The 19,544-nt window shown below is 47.1% G+C and overlaps 2 protein-coding genes across 5 annotated transcripts in view; one reads left to right on the forward strand and one right to left on the reverse strand.

The window, feature by feature from the left end:
• Positions 1–1,575: 1,575 nt before the first annotated feature.
• On the reverse strand, positions 1,576–18,241 carry H2BN1 (H2B.N variant histone 1). Of its 4 annotated transcripts, none has more exons than XM_055401227.2 (2): positions 5,805–5,966; positions 1,576–1,979 (listed from the first exon to the last, which is right to left on the reverse strand). In XM_055401227.2, exons 1-2 carry the CDS (start codon positions 5,964–5,966, stop codon positions 1,704–1,706), a joined length of 438 nt encoding a protein of 145 aa, XP_055257202.1. In that variant the 3' UTR covers positions 1,576–1,703. The 4 variants fall into 4 exon arrangements, 1 of the variants encoding a protein (XP_055257202.1); XR_008682565.2 differs by lacking the exon at positions 5,805–5,966 and adding an exon at positions 18,113–18,241 and having other exon boundaries at positions 1,844–1,979; XR_016035463.1 differs by lacking the exons at positions 1,576–1,979; positions 5,805–5,966 and adding exons at positions 11,336–11,443; positions 18,113–18,228.
• The window catches only part of MYO1D (myosin ID), a 368,723-nt gene continuing 366,980 nt past the window's right edge, over positions 17,802–19,544 (forward strand). The window contains exon 1 of the mRNA XM_055401217.2: positions 17,802–18,228. Within this exon, the coding sequence (XP_055257192.1) occupies positions 18,134–18,228 (95 nt within the window). The 5' untranslated portion in view covers positions 17,802–18,133. The remainder of the gene's footprint in view (positions 18,229–19,544) is intronic.

The raw sequence follows: 19,544 nt of genomic DNA on the forward strand, positions 1-19,544 counted from the left end.
ATCTCTCAGTCTGTTCTTAGCATGGCAGCAACAGAAAAGGAAATGCTCTGTATCCTAATCTGAGTACATAGATACACATATATGTAAAACCTTGAGGCATGCTTCAGTTTGTATCCTTTACTATAGGATAAACCTCAACTAAAAACGACAACAATGAAAACCCAAACAAGATGTCGATTCCCTAGTTAAAATTCTTCAGTAGCCTCCCACTGCCCTTGGAATAGCAGACCAACCCTGCATGATTCAACCCCAGGCTTTTTCTCCAACCTCATCTCCTTCTTTGCTTATTGAAACCCAGTTGCCCTGGCTTCCCTTTAGTTTCTCTAACAAGCTAAAAGCTTTCCTGCCGGCCTCAGGACCTTTGCTCATGCTGTTTCCTCAGCCCCTTCCCCTTTTTTCCTTGATATCAGCTACCCAGGCTTTCCCAGACCATGATGTCTAAAATGTATCAGCCCATTTATTCTTTCTGCTCCTAAATAATTGGTTTTTTTTAAATACTACTACAATTGTTTTGTTTTTCCATGGTTGGGACTAGCTTATACATTTCACCAACACACTGCATGCTCAGTCACTCAGTCACGTCCAACTCTTTGTGGCCCCGTGAACTGTAGCCCACCAGGTTCCTCTGTTCATGGAATTTTCCAGGCAAGAATTCTGGTTGTTGCTGTTCAGTTGCTAAGTTGTGTCTGACTTTTTGCCACCCCACGAACTGCAGCACTCCAGGCTTCCCTATCCTTCGCTATCTCCTGGAGTTTGTTCAAACTCATGTCTGTTGAGTCAGTGATGCAATCCAACCACCTCATCCTCTGTCACCCCCTTCTTCTCTTGCCCTCAATCTTTTGCAGCATCAGGGTCTTTTCCAACGAATTGCTCTTCATATCAGGTGGCCAAAGTATGGGAGCTTCAGCATCAGTCTTTCCAATGAATATTCAGGGTTTATTTCCTTTATGATTGACTGGCTTGATCTCCTTGCAATCCAAGGGACTCTCCAGAGTCTTCTCCAGCACCATAATTCAAAAGCATTAATTCTTCAATGCTCAGCCTTCCTTATGGTCCAACTCTCACATCCATACATAACTACTGGAAAAACCATAGCTTTGACTATAAGGATCTGTCAGCAGAGTGATATTTCTGCTTCTTAATACACTGTCTAGGTTTGTCATACTTTTCTTCCAAGGAGCAGGAGTCTTTTAATTTTGTGGCTGCGTGAAATTAAAAGACTACTAAAATGGGTTGCCATCTCCTTCTCCAAACCACACATTACATATGTTGTTATTCTAGGCGCTGCATAGATAACCAACGTCATGAGTCTTATATTCAAAGAGCAAGCAGACTCCTTTTTCCTTTATATTTTAGTTTCCGTAAGTCAAAGTACAGGTGCTTGAATTAAGAAAAAAATTTCAGTTCCTATCAGTGCAGTAGCGCCCCCATCCCCATGCCCGGAGTTGGAGCAGAGGGAACAATGGTGAGTCCAGAGTGTAACAGGCTGAACTGTGTCCAAAACTACAATAACTAAGCTCAAAGCAGTGGAGAAAAAACTTTTAAACCATAAACAAGCATCGCACACACACAAGAGCAAGTGCCTTTCCTTTATTGTTTTTATTTCCACAGCTTAAATCAGGGGCTAAAAACACAAGATCAAAAACCAAGCGTGTCACACCCAGACCCCTGCTTCAGTGGGTACTTCTCACATACTTTGTCTTTCAACTCAACCCTCCAAAAGACCCAATTTTTTTTTTTTTTTGGACAAGTGCAATCATTTCAACAACAGAGCCATGGAGATCCACTTCATTTATTCCCCAGCTCTTCTGAGAACATCTCTGCTTGACTGCCTCGAGGACCTCTCTGCTGGTGATGGCTCTTCTGTGGTTGTAGAGGGACAATCTGACCGCCTCCAGGCTAACCCATTCCAGCTGCCAATCCTCCAGCGCTCTCAGGGCATCCAGGATCCAGGAGCACCCACTGAAGTCTGGGTGGACCTGGGACAGAAACAGCATAATGTTGAGACACAGAAGTCAAGGCTCCCATAGTCAGGAGTGTATGGTCCAATACCGCACCCATGCACCCATTGCTTCTACCATACAAACCACCCAGAAGGACAATGGGAAAGATACGATGAAGGAAACTAAGCCATTGTAACTGTCAGCACTTTCTGAGAAAGAGCAAGGCAGGGGGATTTGTAGCAATGTGAGAAAGATAACTTTTGTCTGGATAATACCAGTTAACTCTGCTCACTTCAACTTTTGTGCCTTGATTTTTCCTAATAGAAGCAGAGCTAACACCCAACGCCTTCTGAAGATGCGAAACAGTTTTAGCTTCCAGTATACTTTCACTTTTTCCTGAAAGTCCCTTGGACAGCAAGGAGATCAAACCAGTCAATCTTAAGGAAAATCAGTCCTGAATACTCGTTGGAAGGACAGATACTGAAGCCGAAGCTCCAATATTTTGGTCATCTGATGCAAACAGCTGACTCATTGGAATAGTCCCTGATACTGGGAAAGGCTGAGGGCAGAAGAAGAGGGCATCAGAGGATGAGATGGCTGGATGGCATCACCGATGCAACAGATATGAACTCGGACAAACTTCAGGAGATGATGAGGGACAGGAAGGCCTGGGGTGCTGTAGTTCTTGGGGTCAAAAAGAATCAGACACAACTGGGCAGTAACAGCAATACGTTCAAACTCTATATTTATACTAGCAAGTGTTTAACTTTAACACTTCTTAATTTCCAGCCTTACTTCCCTATGCCAGCAGTCTCTCCAGCGTAGCAGGGAGTACTTGATCTTCCTCAGGTGTGTCGCTGTGTTTTTCAGTCCCCTGCAACTGTGTATCTGTCACCTCTACCTGCAGGCCCACACTCAACGCCACTTTTCAGACCTCATCCTTCTTCTAAGACTCTGCCCCAACTCTCACCTCTGGCTTATCTGCATTCCACACAACCACCCCTCAGCCCTGCCAACTGAGGACCAGAGCACTTTTGTTCTCAGAGCCTGTATCACAGGCTGCCCCTGTTATCAGCATCCTTGTCTGAAGTTACAGAAGCAGCCGGAACAGTCCAAAGAGTGCTGCCCTGAGACTCTGCCATCCTGGACTCTAATCCTAATTGTCTGGACATGAGAGGTCAGGTATGCAAGTCGTAGTGTCACATTGGGCCTCAGTTGCTTTTTGAGGGGAAAGGAGAAGTTTTGAGGTGGGATTCTAAAAGTTTCTCCTAGTTTTCATAATTTACAGGTATTTCCTCAATGCCCCCCACAATGTACACCCACACAGAGACAGAAACCCAGTTTTACATATAACTTCAGGGAATTCCTAGATCTATTAGAATCCATACATAGAAACCCCCTCAAAGGTCCATGGGTCTAAAGTTAAAGAACCTCTGGTCTAGGGGGAAAAAACGTAACATTTATTGAGTACTTACTATATGTCAGGCAGTATTCTGAGGGTCTTAAAGAGGTTTTCTCAATTAGTCATAAGATAGTATATTAAAAAGCAGAGACATTACTTTGCCAACAAAGGTCCGTCTAGTCAAGGCTATGGTTTTTCCTGTGGTCATGTATGGATGTGAGAGTTGGACTGTGAAGAAAGCTGATCGCCGAAGAATTGATGCTTTTGAACTGTGGTGTTGGAGAAGACTCTTGAGAGTCCCTTGTACTGCAATGAGATCCAACCAGTCCATTCTAAAGGAGATCAATCCTGGGTGTTCATTGGAAGGACTGATGCTAAAGCTGAAACTCCAATACTTTGGCCACCTCCTGCGACGAGCTGACTCACTGGAAAAAGAGTCTGATGCTGGGAAGGATTGAGGGCAGGAGGAGAAGGGGACGACAGAGAATGAGATGGCTGGATGGCATCACCGACTCGATGGACATGAGTTTGAGTGAACTCCGGGAGTTGGTGATAGACAGGGAGGCCTGGCGTGCTGTGATTCATGGGGTCACAAAGAGTCGGACACGACTGAGCGACTGAACTGAACTGAACCCTATAGAGGAGGTACTTCCGTTCTCTATTTTACTGATGAGAAAATCATGGCAGAGAAAGTCATTTGCTCCAGGTCAAACAGCCAGTAAGTGGCAGAGCCTGGGTAGAAACCCAGGCCGTCTGGCTTTGGAGCACCTCCTCTCAGCCACAAAGTCATGACTGCAAAATGCAACAAGTGAGCGCCTCTCCAACAGAACTTCTGTCGTGTTCATCTGAGCTCCTGCAGCAGGCCTGGCTGGCACTTAAGCAGCACTCAATAGGTTTACCCAACCAACATCTGTTTTTATCCTCACAGCACCGTGAGAGGCCGACCCAAGGGCGCCGACCTGAATCTCGGGAGGCCTGAAGAAGCAGGGTGGCCTGCCAGGCCCACAAGGTTAAGGAGAAGCCAAGGGAAAACAAATGCTCAGGAGACTACTTAGTCCAAGTTCTCCCATCCCGGACCTTTTCAGCCCAATGCATGATCTCCTGCAGAGAGCTCAGAGTTGGGGGTGACTTCGCCTTCCAGGCAACACTGGGCAGGATCTGTGGGCACCTTTGGTTGTCACAACCGGGAGGGAGACGGATCCTGGCATTTTCAGGGGTGCTGCTCAACATCCCACAGTGCACAGGACAGACCCCACCCCACTGTCAACAGTGCTGTGGTTGAGAACCCTGTTCTGACTACACACCTTCTCTCCTTCTCCCGTCTTTCCTTAATCTCATTTTCCCTCCTTTCAGGATAAACAACAGTTTCCAGATGATACTCCTGGAATACAGGGGACGTCAGTACAATTACAGATATGAACACTCAGCCCTGCTTCATTGGCACAAAGAAGTAAAATCCCAGTACCATATATACACTGCTATATATAAAATAGATCATCAACAGAGACCTACTGCGTAGCACAGGGGGCTCGCCCCAATACTCTGTAGTAACCTACATGGGAACAGAATGTGAAAAAGAAAAAGATACATGTACAACTAAATCACTTTACACCTGAAACACAACATTGTAGATCAACTATACTCCAATATAAAATAAACAATTTTTAAAAGAGAAGTGATATCCCAAATCAAGCCTTAACACATCTTTCGGAGAATTTCCTTGTTCTCTTCCCTATAACTTCTCTTGAAGGAGAAGGCTTTGCTGACTTTGTTTTATAGAATTTGTATACTAAGGGCTGAAGATGGGTGGGCAGGAGAAAAGGAATGAGTGTCTACGCACTTAAATTTATAAAGACAGGGACTTCCCTGCTGGTTCAGTGGCTAAGACTCTGTGCTCCTAATGCAGGGGACCTGGGTTCAACCCCTGGTCAGGGAACTAGATCCTATATGCTGCAACTAAGAGTTTGCATGCCACACCTAAGAAGAAAAAAAGAAAAGTTTCTTCATGCCGCAACTAAGACCCGGCACAGCCAAATAAATACAAATTTTAAAAAGGAATTTCTAAGTACAGAGGACCATTCAATGAAAACCTGATTATTTGCAACCCTTCAAAGCAACAGGACAAGGTGGCAAATCCCCTCTCTACAGGAAAAGTGGGCGGGGTGGGGGCGGCGTTTGAGAATCAATTTACAGATTGGCTGTCAACAAATACAAGAAAAGGAGACACCAAGAGCTCAGGTGTTTGGAGTTGCTGCCAACAGAAAGAAAGGCAAGCAGAAAAAGATAGCAGCCATCTGCAGATCCAGTTTATAGCAGCTGTTTGTACCCGACCTTTTAGGAACTCAGTGTGTGAGAAAGGACTCCTGTATCAGAAGGTGAGGTCAAGGTCACACCCAGGGCCACTAGCATGATATCTGTCTTGGCCATTCTAAGCTTCCAAAAACGGAGTCCCAACTCACTTGCTTTAAGAGTTTCCCCATGTAATTAAAATATGCCTCCTTCTTCTTCCTCCTCTTCTTCCCAGTGGCAGAGCAGACCCACTCATCCTTCTCTTTGGCTGGGATATAAATTGTGAGCTTCCTCTTAGGGAACTGTAGGCCATGTAAGCAAACGAAGTGCATGTGGAAGGCTTATCCTGACGCTGGTAGCTCAGAGCACTAGCTGTAGTTAAGGGCACATTCCAAAGAGGTTTTATAGGAACCTGCTGGAGGGCAATCATTCCTAACAAAATCGGCCATTAGTGACTGCACCTGCAAGAGATGAAGGCTTTCAAAATCCTCAAGAGACATTATTAGACCTTTATTAGATATTCAGTTCAGTTCAGTCGCTCAGTCGTGTCCGACTCTCCGCGACCCCATGAATCACAGCACGCCAGTCCTCCCTGTCCATCACCAACTCCTGGAGTTCACTCAAACTCATGTCCACATATATTTAGACCTCAAGGTCTGAAGCTGGCATGGGTTATTCCCGAAGGAGTGTGAGGTGGGACACTCCAAGCATTCTTTGGTTCAATCCCACATGAAAGATAGCATCCTGTTTGACGTAACAGCCATCCATTAACCAGGCAATGCCCATCTCAGAAGTTATTGTTTTTCTAGTTAAAGCAATTTTTTATTGAGATGTAATTCATATATCATAAAATCCATCCATTTAAAGTATGAAATTCAATGATTTTTATCATGTTTAGGATCATTGTTGTTCTGAGTCATGCTAAGTCCTTTCAGTCATGTCTGACTCTTTGTGGCCCCATGTACAGTAGCCCACCGGGCTCCTCTGTCCATGGGATTTCCTAGGCAAGAATACTGGATTTGGTAGCCAATCCCTTCTCCAGGGGATCCTCCCAACTCAGGGATCAAACCTGAATCTCCTGCATTGCAGGCAGATTCTTTGCTGCTGAGCCACCAGGGAGGCCATTTAGGGTCATACAACCTGCCTAACTTCAGGCATTTCTTAGCCATGAAGATTTCATTTCCAAAAGACCAGAAATGGAAGCTGTTTTTCTAATGCATCCCAGGTGAATCTAATGAGCAGCCAGATTTGGGATTCATGGGTCTTATAGGGATCCCCAACTTCTGGGCCACAGGCTGGTACCTCCTGTCAGATCAGAGGCATAATTAAATTAGAAATAAACTCCACAAGAAATGTAATGCACTTGAATTATGCCCAAACCATCCCCCATCCTCGGTCCGTGGGAAAATTGTCTTCCACGAAATTGGTCCCTGGAACTGAAAAGGCCTTCCTAAAGCAACTACAGCAGAGCCAGGGTTGGAGGAAAAACTCTTCACAGACGTGATGCTTAGGCTCCGTGTATATATTCGTATTTGCCTTGGGAGAGAAATGTCTCTCTTAAAAGGCAAGTGCGTGACTGGTTATGCAAATGCAATTCAGAGATAAAACCTGGATGGGGAAAGCCAACGAGTCACTGTACCTTCAAGACTGAAGGTTGAGAAATTGTAGATAGAGAGGCCATGAACTCCCTGAAATTAGTACATCAGCTCAGCTACAAGGACATGACCAGCCTGACACAAAGCAACAAATAAGAGGACACCAAAGAACCCACGTTCTAAAGATGGAAAGGACCAGAGGGGAACGCTCTTCCCACTCTTTCTGCTCATGAGCTGTGTCGAAGCCTCAGTGGAGGGACTGGTGAGTAGGAAGTGCTATCAGCCTACGCGTGTTGAGCCTTATGTCCCAGACCCCCATGCTAGGTGCTGGGTGCAATTTATCTCGCTTAATTATCACAGCAACATCACAAGGTAAGATGTTAGTACAGATTACGAACTTTACAGAAGAGGAAACTGAGACTCAGGAGACTGATGTGACTTGCCTGAGGCCACATCAGTGCCTCAGTCACAGAATCAGCCCCTGAACCTTTGCTTCTAACCCCACGCTCTGCCACTTTCCAAACCTGAACACCAGAGTCCCACGACCCTTATTATTACCCATGTGTGCTTTATGCATTTGCTACGTGTATCCTTCATTGATGGAGGACTTGGGATGTAACTTATCCATAGTGTAGGCTCAATTCTTCTGAATTAATCATTTGGTAACAATGGAAGCTAAACTGAACCCTTCCATGAAAGGAGAAGTGGTTCCCGCTTGTGCGTGCTAAGTCACTTAAGTCATGTCCAGTTCCCTCTTACCTGGTTGTCAGTGTCACATCCCACCTACCCCTCCAACTCCTCCTTGGTTTTCACCAGCTTCCTCTCTCACTTCTCTGTTTAAAAACATAATATATGCCTAGAGCATATATTGTAGGATGAAGTGAATTGGATATTTTAATGCAAAGAAGAAAGTTAAAACGGGCAAGTATCATCAAGGCTTTGCGAGATGGTACTCTTCACTGTGGCAGGGGGATCTTCCCAGGTGGCATGGTGGTAAAGAATTCACTTGCCAATTTAGGAGATGAGGGTTCGATCCCTGCATTGGGACATTCCCTGGAGGAGGAAATGGCAACCCCCTCCAGTATTCTTGTCTGGAAAACCCCATGGACAGAGCAGCTTGGTGGGCTGCAGTCCATAGGGTAGCAAAGGAGTTGGACAGTACTGAACACACACACACTCTTCACTGGAGCTGGGTAGCAGGAAGGGTCAGGCCAGGAAGGAACTGAATCAGTATCATGATGTTAAGATGCTGGAGAGCATTTGGTGGAAGGGTGAGAAGAACAGATGTGGTGTTGCCATGGGAATGTAGCACAGAAGACCTGGCCAGATGGCATTCTCTCATTGCAAAATACTGGGCAAATCTCGATACCCTACTAAGTGTCAGACCTGTGATTCTGCATGGGTATGGTGATAAATTACCAATAGGATCACAAAACTCACGCAGAGGAACTTCAGGGAGTGATCAGAAGACCCACCAGCATCTATTAGACATCTCAGTCTGCTAAAAATAACTTGCAGTCAGTGATTACCTGCTAATCATTTCCCTATTCTGAAGATAAAGGAAGCAACTACATTAATCACCACACTAGCTCATATTCATTGAGTGCCTACTATCTGCCTTGAATTATGTGAAGCACCTTATAGACGTCATCTCGTTTCATGGTTTTAACACTCGGAGATGGGTTTTCTCATCTCTTTAACCAAGATAAGGAAACTGAGGCTTATCAAGATGACCTAAGATGTTCAAGGTCACACAGGTGGCAAGTTGCTGAGCTAGGAATTGAGCGCCAATGTGTCTGACACCAAAATTCCCATCAATATTTCTCTAAGTTGGGTCCCCTGCCCACCTGCAGCAGAATCTCTTGGGCTGCTTACTAAAATGAAGAGCCCCAACCTCTATCGTGTGTGTGTGTGTGTGTCTGTGTATGCTAAGTCACTTCAGTCATGTCCGACTCTGTGACTCTAAGGACTGTAGCCTGCCACACTCCTCTGTCCATGGGATTCTCCAGGCAAGAATACTGGAATGGGATGCTGTGCCCTCCTCCAGGGGATCTGCCCAACCCAGGGTTGGAACCTGGGTCTCTTATGTCTCCTGCATTGGCAGGTGGGCTCTTTACCACTAGCACCACCTGGAAAGCCCATCCTATTCCATACGAAAAGGCTAAATAGAGACTTGTAAAGGAGAGGGACACTAGGAGAAAGTGGCTGTGACATGGCTAAGAGATAGCACAGTCCACCACAGACCTTAACACTGAGAAGGCAGAGTTCAAAGAGATCAGAGAAAATAGGGTTCTCTGGATAGAAACTCTAAAAGGCAGGTCCGCTCAAGAAAAACAGGAGGTTCCTCTTTCACTGGCTATGACCTTGGCGACCCTCCTTGATTGCAATTCACCTCAACCTGGTCCTCTCTTGGTGGAAGAGCAAGGTAAAGGGCAAACCAAGCTCACACATGGGCATAGTAACACAAGCAGAGGATGAGACAGAGGTTGAACAGAGGCTGACATACAGGGCATGGAGTGAGTCTGGGCGGTGATTCAGGAGTGAGGTTGAGTGAAAGGGCGTAGAGCTTACTTTTATACGGCAATGTCTACACGGTGCAGAAGAGGCCTAATGAGTCAACTGGTCCAGGCTGATCCAGGCATTGTGGCATATGGTGGAGGGGATTCAGGCATTGGGTGGGATACTGGATCACTTGGCCTCTGAGGTCTCCCACATCTTGTGGATTCTACTTTTAAATCATTGAAAAATGTCTCCTGCATCGATCTTTTTAGAGTTCAGGTTGTCAGAATTAGGATAGAAGCACTACTCATGATATTTCTTTTTTTAAATTAATTTTTATTGTAATATAGTTGCTTTCCAGTGTTGTGTTATTAATAGTTTCTGCTGAGCAGCAAAGTGAATCAACCATCCAAATGCATGTATCCCCTTTTTTGGACTTCCTCTCCATTTAGGTCACCACAGTGCATTAAGTAGAGTTCCCTGTGCTATACAATATGTTCTATTAATTATTCGTTTTGTACATAGTATCAATAGTGTATATATGTCAATCTCAATCTCCTAATTCCTCCCACCACCTCACCTTCCCCCCTTGGTGTTCATACATTTGTTCTCTACCTCCGTGTCTCTGTTTCTGGTTTGCAAATAAGATAATCTGTACTGTTTTTCTAGATTCCACATTAATGCATTAATATACATTTGATTTTTTTCTTTCTGACTTACTTTACTCTGTATGACACACTCGAAGTCCACCCACATCTCTAAAAATGACCCAATTTCGTTCCTTTTCATGGCTGAGTAATATCCCAGACTTTTGTCTCTAGATAGTCTGAAGAATTCATCCAGTTGACTAGAAAAAGTCAGGGGTCACACTTTAATTTTAACATTACCTTATTTCATGCTCTTACTTCTAAGGAGATGGGTACAGCTGCAGCTCACCAGTTAAGAAACCTTGGGAGAATGGCAGGAGGAGAGGGCCTCTGGGAGGTAGATTAGAAGTTGTCACTTGAGTAAGATGTCACCCTCTTTCCAGAATGTCAGCTCTATGGATACTAACCAGATATGAATGGTAGATGTTATCTGTACTATTTGCTACTTTGTCCAGTGGAGGGAAGAAAGGAATTGGATTTTTCCTGACCCTAGCAATGTCTTTTCCAGCTTCTACTCCACGCTTCTAAAAGAAAGAGAAAAAGGAGCATCAGGGGAAAAGGAGGACATCACCCAACACACAATACACACTTAGAAATGGGGTAGGGAGACTTCCCTGGTAGTCCAGTGGCTAAGACTCCATGCTTCCTCTGCAGGAGCGATGGGTTCGACCCCTGGTCAGGAAACTAAGATCCCACAAAATGCAGCGTGACCAAAAATTTTTTTAAAAAATTAGAAATGGTGTAGGGCGGCCCTGGGGTTACCCAGAGGAGATCTAGGGTGATGCTGTCTCTTTTCTTTACACTCCCCCACACACACATTGTTTTATGAGTGAATCTTCACGTCGACTAGTGGAAACGCTCCAAACCCAAACCAGAAGACGTAAGCTCAGGTTTCCGCTCTACCAATGCCTCATTCTGACTCACCAAAGTCAGCAGCTCCTCCTGGGCCTCAGTTTCCCCATCTGTAAAGGGCTGCTGATGTTTGACTCCATGGCCATTATGTTTCCTTTAATCTTCCTGCTCAGAGCCTGGTCAGCAGGCTGGCGGCAGCAGCATCACTTGGGGATCCTGTTAACATGGAGACTGCGATCCGGTGAGTTCAGATCTACTCAGGTGCGACCTGAGCCTGCATTTCTAACAAGATCCCAAGTGATTCTTATACACCTTAAAATGTGAGACATGCTGCCTTAAGACGCCATCAATCCATGAATTGATTATGGCTGTGCCTCTTTGTTTTCCCTCTGTGGGTTCCTATCACATTCCCAAATTTTCTAGCTCTAGGACTCCTTCCAATGGCCCAAAGAGTTCAAGTTAGTGATTTTCTGGCACAGGGCATAGAGAGATGCCACATCCTCCCTAAAATTTAATCCTACACCAACACACTCCATTTACAAATAAATTAGCTCACTACTTAGCTCACCTACTTGATTCAAGAAATATCGGGACTTCCCTGGTGGCCCAATGGTTAAGAATCCACCTGCCAGTGCTGGAGACACAGATTCAGTCCCTGGTCCAGGATGATCCCACGTGCCTCGGGGCGTCTAAGTCTGTGCACCACACTACTGAGCCCAGGTTCTTGGTCCCCCAAGTCACAACTACTGAGTCGGGGGCCACAATTTCTGAAGCCCACGGGGCCTAGAGCCTGTGCTCCACAATTCGAGAAGCCACTGCAGTGGGCGACCTGTGCACTACAGCTAGAGAAAGCCTTTGAGCAGCAACACAGACCCAGCGTAGTCAAAAAAAAAAACAAAAACATATATATCTAAAGGGCATCAGGCCCAGCTTGAGGGCTGGAGAGAAGATAAGTAAGGCATGGCCTCTGTCCTAGAGGGTTTAGGGCCATGCCTGGAAGCCAACTCCAACTCCATGTGATAAGCACTTCTATAATTAGCAAAAAGGATACATTCCAGTGAAATGTTTACAGTCAGAAACTATGTTATTGCAGGCAAGGAAAATTCTGGAGGCAGTCTCGGGCTGTGTCTTCCTTTACCAGCTGACTTTGTCTTTCCTGAGGCCTTAAGTATGTGGCTCTGTGCCCACTCCAGGGGATGTGCTCTTGGGACAGCCCATGTATGGTGACTCACAGGATGCTGACAGTGATGGCTTGCTTAAATTCTTCTCCGTTTCCCAATATTAGAACCTCCCTTAGCTCAGGAGTTCTTCCTTTCTATTTTTAAAAAATTTTTGGCTGTGCCTTGAGGCTTATGGGATCTTAGTTTCCCAACCAGAGATCAAGCCTGGGCCCCCCCTGCAATGAAAGTGCCAAGTTCTTACTACTGGTCCCCAAGGGTTCTTAACTTGGGATATGTTTCAGGTAATGTTGGGTTGGCCAAAAAGTCCATTTGGATTTTTCCATAAGTAGTTATGGGAAACTCAAATGAACTTTTTGGCCAACCCAATATCTACAGCTTCGGATCATTTCCACATAGTTGCAAGTGCATTATGAAGTTATTGTGCAACATAAATTTGCCTTTCTACTTTTGCTTTAGAATAATTGGGGCTTATACCACAAACTTCGGAGAAGGCAATGGCAAGCCACTCCAGTGTTCTTGCCTGGAGAAACCCAGGGACGGGGGAGCCTGGTGGCTGCCGTCTATGGGGTCACACAGAGTCGGACACGACTAAAGTGACTTAGCAGTAGCAGCAGCATACCACAAACTTGGGGCTTGCCAGGTGGCGCCAATGAGCCCATCTGGCAATGCGGAAGACATAAGAGAGGCAGGTTCGATCCCTGGGTCGGGAAGATCTCCTGGAGGAGGGCATGACAACCCACTCCAGTATTCTTGTCTGGAGAATCCCATGGATGGGGAGCCTGGAAGGCTATAGTCCATAGGGTTGAAAAGAATCAGACACGACTGAAGTGACTTAGCAGGGATGCACAAATGCAATAAATTTATCAGACGCCCTTTGAATATGTTGTATGACTGTGTTTTCCTGGTCTTCCTGCTTCTGTCTTGCGGGACGTACACTGAGTAGGCTTCCTGGATACAGCGCACCTAGTGAAGAGGGAGACGCTGGGGCAGCCCGGAAGCATTCCGGGAAAGTAGAACCAGGGGAGCAGATATGTGCTATGGAAAATTCAGAGTTGATTTTTTTGGGAAAACCCAGAGCAGCTCCTCTGCAGCAGGTGGCAAAAGCCGAAGGGTTTTTTTTTTGGACAACAGCTTTTTGTTCAGTGTGAACAGGAAGCGTTCAGGCCTGGCTCTGGGAGAGAAGTGAACAGAGCCCTGAGACCTGCTTCCAGGGGCAGGAGATGGGAAAGATCAATGCTGCACAAAGAACAGATATTGAAAGTTTTTAAAATTTATTTATGGCTGCCCTGGGTCTCTGCTGCTGCGCATGGGCTTTCTCTAGTTGTGAAGAGGGGCTACTCTCTTGTTGCGGCGCACAGGCTTCTCACTGTGACGGCTTCTATTGTTGTGGACCACGGGCTCCAGAGTGAGGGTTCAGTACTTGCAGCACTGGCCTTAAGTTGCCGCTTGGCATGTGGGATCTCAGTTCCCAGACCTGGGATCAAACCCACATCTCCTGCATCGGCAGGTTGATTCTTAGTCACCAGACCACTAGGGAAGTCCCAAAGAACAGATTTTTAATGCAGAAAATCTACCAATGAGGGTGGATTTCCAACCTCACATAACCCACATATTCAGGCTACTCCCTGTCTGTTCATCCATTAATAGTTTATCAGAGCTTCACACGCTAAGCATGGTGCTATTAGGGGTCAGAGCTACTTTCCCAAAACAGGACAGGCACAGCTTCCAGCCCTCAAGGTCCTGACACTCTAGTAAGAGAGATGAACAACACTAGGTTCATTCAGGTGCATTCAGCATGTAATGAGGGTAATGCTTCCAGGGTCCTGTGGGGTCACAGAGGAGGGATAGCCAACCTGACTTAGAAGATCATGGAAACCTTGCTGGAGGAAGTGATGTTGCAGCTTACAGTGGAGGAATGAAGAGAAGTTAGCTGTTAAGAATTAAGTTAGCAGTAAAGAATCTGCCTGCAATCCAGGAAATGCAGGTTTGATCCCTGGGTCATGAAGATCCCCTAGAGGAGGAAATGACAACCCACTCAACTGTTCCTGCCTGGGAAATCCTGTGAACAGAGGAGCCTGGTGGGCTACAGTCCACGGGGTCGAAAAGAGTTGGACATGACTAAACAATTGGCAATGTTAACTTTTATTTTGGTTTTCAGTACATTTTAAGCTGTAATACAAACCTACACATCCAAATGTTTATATCCAAATTTTTATCACAAAGGAGATTAATAAGCGAATTTATTAGCTCTACGTTACCTTGTATGAGTGCAGACCTCAGTGTTCAGTTTCTCCTGCCATTTCTAAGTATGCTGGAACTTCTTATAAATGTGTCACTAATAAATGAGATTGTAGGCATGCACTGGCCTTTCAAACAGACAGATGTTAAACTGTACCAGTAACAAATTACTGATTAGCCACATCAATCAGCATTTTCTTGGTACTGTACAACTGACTGGCTTTCCTGGGGGCTCTAACAGTAAAAAATCTGCATGCAATATGAAAGACCTGGGTTTGATTCTGGGTTGAGAAGGTCCCCGGGAGAAGGAAATGAGAACCTCCAGTATTCTTGCCTGGAGGATCCCATGGACAGAGGAGTCTGGTGAGCTACATTCCATAGGGTGGCAAAGAGTCAGACACAACTGAGTGACTAACACACACGTACAACCAAAACAGCCATTCAAAAGTAGATTGAAATCCTGAGGCTGATTTAAGGTGACAGTGAGCTCCACTGGACAGATTTGGGTTCATCAAGAGAGCCTCACTGGTCTCAATGCCTGATTATATACTAACTTGGGGTTTTAAATTGATAAAAATACTCTTTGCATATGTTGTATGTTTTATACATTCAGCTCCTGTATAAGACATGGATAGATACAGCAGTTCCCTTGCTTTGGCCATTTGAAAACCACAGCTATATCCTCCCATAGATCCTACCACTTTTGCTCTAGCAATGCCAGGGTTCAGGGAACACATAGCCATTCATTTTTTAGTGATCATTTCTAATGAGTCCCTGCTGCTGCTCCCAATTGCACAGAATTTGGTATTTCTTCCTCTTTTTTAAAAAATTCTATTTTATGTTAAAATGTACCAATGAAAACATTTTAAGAATGTATCACACTTTCTGCAATCACCTGCTTAGCTACTGACTCACCCACAAAAATGACTCAAGCAAAGGCCAGTCCTACCTTGGAAAAGTATCTAGCCTAGAGGTCCTACTCCATAAATGAGGACACTGAGATCCAGGGAGGTGCCTTCTGAAGATGGGGAGCTACTTATGGTACTCAGACTGCCACTAGGCTCTGCCTGTGACTGAGATGGAGGTGACTTTCTGATGGCAGATACGCTCCCCTGGGAGGTGATCAAGCTTCTCTCTCTTGGCCAGGGTGGTCTGTTGGCAACTGAAGCAGACAGTGAGGCAGGGTCCTTAGGTCTGGATTACTCATTTCACATTCAGCCATAGTGTTGGAGTCCAGCCAGGTCTTTGGGGGCTACTAGATTTGCTAGGAGGTTTTGAAATACAGTAAGTTCCCTACATACAAACATGTTCCATTCTGAGAGTGTGTCTGTGAGTCCAACTTGTAAGTTCAACCAAGTTAGCCTAGGGACCCAACTAACACAATTGGCTATATAGTACTGTATATAATAGGTTTATAATACCTGTCACAAAAATAATACACAAAAAACAAAGACAAAAAATAAAACCTTTTTAATCTTACAGTACAGTACCTTGAAAAGTACAGTAGTACATCAGAACAGTCAGCATACAGGGGCTGGCATCGAGTAAATGCACAAGAAGAGTGACTGGCTGGAGGTGGGAGAGAGGTGGGAGATGGTAGAGTTGAAGGATCATCAGCAATGGAGACGGAGGGCAAGCTGCAAATTCACTTACACCTGACACTGATGGAACACACTTGGAGATCTTTGAAAGTTCACAACTTGAAGGTTCGAATGTAGGGGACTGACTGGAGATGGTCCTAATAGAAACACAAGACCGAAGCAGTGCAGCTGCCTTAGGAACCATTTATGACAGATTTTCACTGAGAAAATGCAGTCTGGGTTCCAAAAGAATTTTCCAGGATCAATACATGTATAAATTGGAGACCACTTAAAACCCATTCTATCCCATTGGACCACTGTGCATTTCCTAAGTACACGTGCAAGGCAGTACAACAGCTCCTTGGTGGGTGCCAAGGGGGAGATGGAAAAGTTTAAGACAAAGTCCCATGGTCAGAAAGCCTACAATAATGTCAGGGAGAAGATACATAGGTAGATGAAAAACAGCAACAATATAAGGTAATACTTGATGACAAGCTTAGTTGTCATCGTTTTGTTCAGTTGCTAGTCATGTCTGACTCTTTGCAACCCTCTGGACTATAGCCTGCCAGGCTCCTCTGTCCATGGGATTTTCCAGGCAAGAATACTGGAGTGGGTTGCCATTTCCTTCTGCAGGGGATCTTCCCGACGCTGGGATCAAACCCAGATCTCCTGCATTGGCGGGCAGAGACTGAGCCACGCTACCACTCAGGCTACCACTTTACCACTGAGCCAAGTGGGAAGCCACTCTTAGATAGGTGGAAGAGAAAAATTGATCAGGGAACACTGAGAAGGAAATGGAGAAGGAAAGCAATCTGCCAGGTGGCTAAACGCTGGGGCTCATAAGTCAAATGACCTGGATGAAATTGCAGCTTCCCCAGTACTTAAGCAGCCTGTGGCAAGTTACTAACTTCTCTAAGCCCCTCAGAAAAACTGAGCACTTTTGGTCCCCTCAACAAGCTAATTACTATTACTATCTCAGCCTGAACGTGAACCATCATTTGAAGGATGGAGAGGATGTGAGCTGATCATGAGGCAGCGTTGCAGCCGAGTGTCAGAATCATCATGAATCATCCACGTGAGAAGCTCCACGAGCTACTTTTCTTAACTTTGTTGTCATCTACCAAGCCCCTGGGAAAGACTGAAGGCGGGAGGAGAAGGGGACGACAGAGGATGAGATGGATGAGGGCACCGCCGACTCAGTGGACGTGAGTTTGCGTAAACTCCGGGAGTCGGTGATGGACAGGGAGGCCTGGCGTGCTGCAGCCGTTTGGGTCGCAGAGTCGGACCCGACTGAGTGACTGAGCTGAAGCAAGCCCCGGGCGGGAGGCAGCAATCCTGGAAACTTGATTCCACCCACCTCCTACGTCCGCAGTCCTCGGCACCGCCCCGCTGAGCGCCCAGCGCCCGTCCCCAGAGGGCGCTGCCGCCCGGCCGCCGGGGCCCGGGCCCGGGGCGCGCCCCTGCCGGCTGCCCCGCGCGTGCGCGCCGCCCAGGTGAGGAGGCGGCGGCCTGCGCCCGGCGGGGGCGGCTCCTCGGCTGGCGGGGCGGGGAGCGGGGAGGCCGGGGGCGGGCCGGGGCGGGGCGCGGCGGGCCGGTCGCGGGGCGGGGGCCAGACCAAGGCCAGAGGCGGGACCAGCCGCCGCCGTCTCCGTCTCGCTGTCCCGTCCCCCACAGCGCCGGGCCGCCGCCGCGGGAGAAGCGGAAACCGCCGGGTGTGCCGCGCCGAGGAGCCGCGGGGCGGCCTCCGTCCGCTCCAGATCCCTCCGAGTGGCCGCGCAGCCCCCTTCCCCGCGCCCCGCCCCGGCCCCGCCCGAGCTCGCCGCGCGCCCCGGGGGCCGGCCCCCCGCGCCGTCCGAGCGCGCCCACCTGAGCCCGTCCGCGCCCACCTGAGCCCGTGCGCCGGCGCCATGGCGGAGCAGGAGAGCCTGGAGTTCGGGAAGGCGGACTTCGTGCTGATGGACACCGTCTCCATGCCCGAGTTCATGGCCAACCTCCGGCTCAGGTGAGGGCGGCGGAGCGGCCGTGCGCAGCGCCGCGAGCCGGCGCCTTTCCGAGAGGGGGCGCCCTTGACGCGTGGCCGGATTCGGGGTGCGGCGGGGGGTGCCCGGGGTCCGCTAAGCGCGCTGCCTGCACACCGGGGCGCGGTCGCATCCGAGTGGAAGGGGTGTGCCGAGCTCTGGGGCTGCGCGTTCCGGAGTGAGGGGTGTCCTTGGGTGCCGTCCGGGCGGAAGGGTGGGTATCGGGGGTGTGCCGAGCTGGAGGCTGCGCTTGGGGCCGGGCAGGCTAGCGCGCTGCCCCCAGGTAAATGCTGTAGGCGGGCCGGGTGACCTAATGGAAACAAAAGTAAAGGGAAATGAAAACTTTCGGGAGAGTCCTGGCGGCCTCAAGCCCCTGGGAAGACTGGAGGGTTGTTTTGCAGAGACTGGGGGTCTCATCGTGGTTTCACACTTGGTTCCTTTTCGCTTTCGTCTTCTCCTTTATTTATTTATCTTTTCCTGGCGTGGTTCCATCACGTCATTCAGGATGCTATGGAGTGATCCCTGAGCCGTCTGTTCCGGGACACTGGCTATTTTTTAGTTACTCTCTAAAAACGTAATTAGACACGTTTCCAGACATCGAAGAGACTGCTCTGCTTGCCAGTGCCAAGATAAACTGTCTGAATTTGACAAGGCATTCATGGTTTCAGTCTTTTTTTTTTTTTTCCTCAAGGAGTTGTGGATGGAGCCCTTGTGTTACTAACATCCTTGAGAATGTAGTCACAACTCAACGCCCCAGAATGGACTTCCAGGGCGAATTTGTTTTAGAAAGGCTTTTACGTGTGATTATTACACTCCTGAGAGAGTAACATATGTAAGCAGAGCTTTAAAGTAGTATGACTTTAAAAAAATTACAGTAAATGGAGTTTCAAAACTGAGTTTCCAGGGGGGACGGTGTGTGCGCGTGTGTGTTTCCTGAAAGTCCTGATCCCATTTCTTGTACGATTTGAATATCACTCCATGGGGTGCTGTGCTAAGTTTGTGAAAATCTTCATCTAGGTTAGGATGGTTAACTAATCCCACTGGTGTTCACCCACCCCTGCAAAGGATTTTGAGCCAGTCTGCATGTCTGAGTTTCCTAATTTGTGAAATAATGATCTTCAAGGTTCTTCTGTATTATTTTTTTTTTTTGCTTTCACATATCATTGGTTGCAAAACCTCGTTAGACTTGACTGTTAAGAAAGATTGTTAATGTGAGCATAACTTAGCTCAGAAGAGAACTTAGAACTTTGCAGTCTAATTCTGTAGTATGCAGGATACTCTAGGGCAGAGGTCCCCAAAC

This window comes from Moschus berezovskii, chromosome 20 (genome assembly GCF_049115385.1).
Source record: "Moschus berezovskii isolate FMDL1 chromosome 20, NW_MosBer_1.0, whole genome shotgun sequence".
In the NCBI taxonomy this organism is placed as follows: Eukaryota; Metazoa; Chordata; class Mammalia; order Artiodactyla; family Moschidae; genus Moschus; species Moschus berezovskii.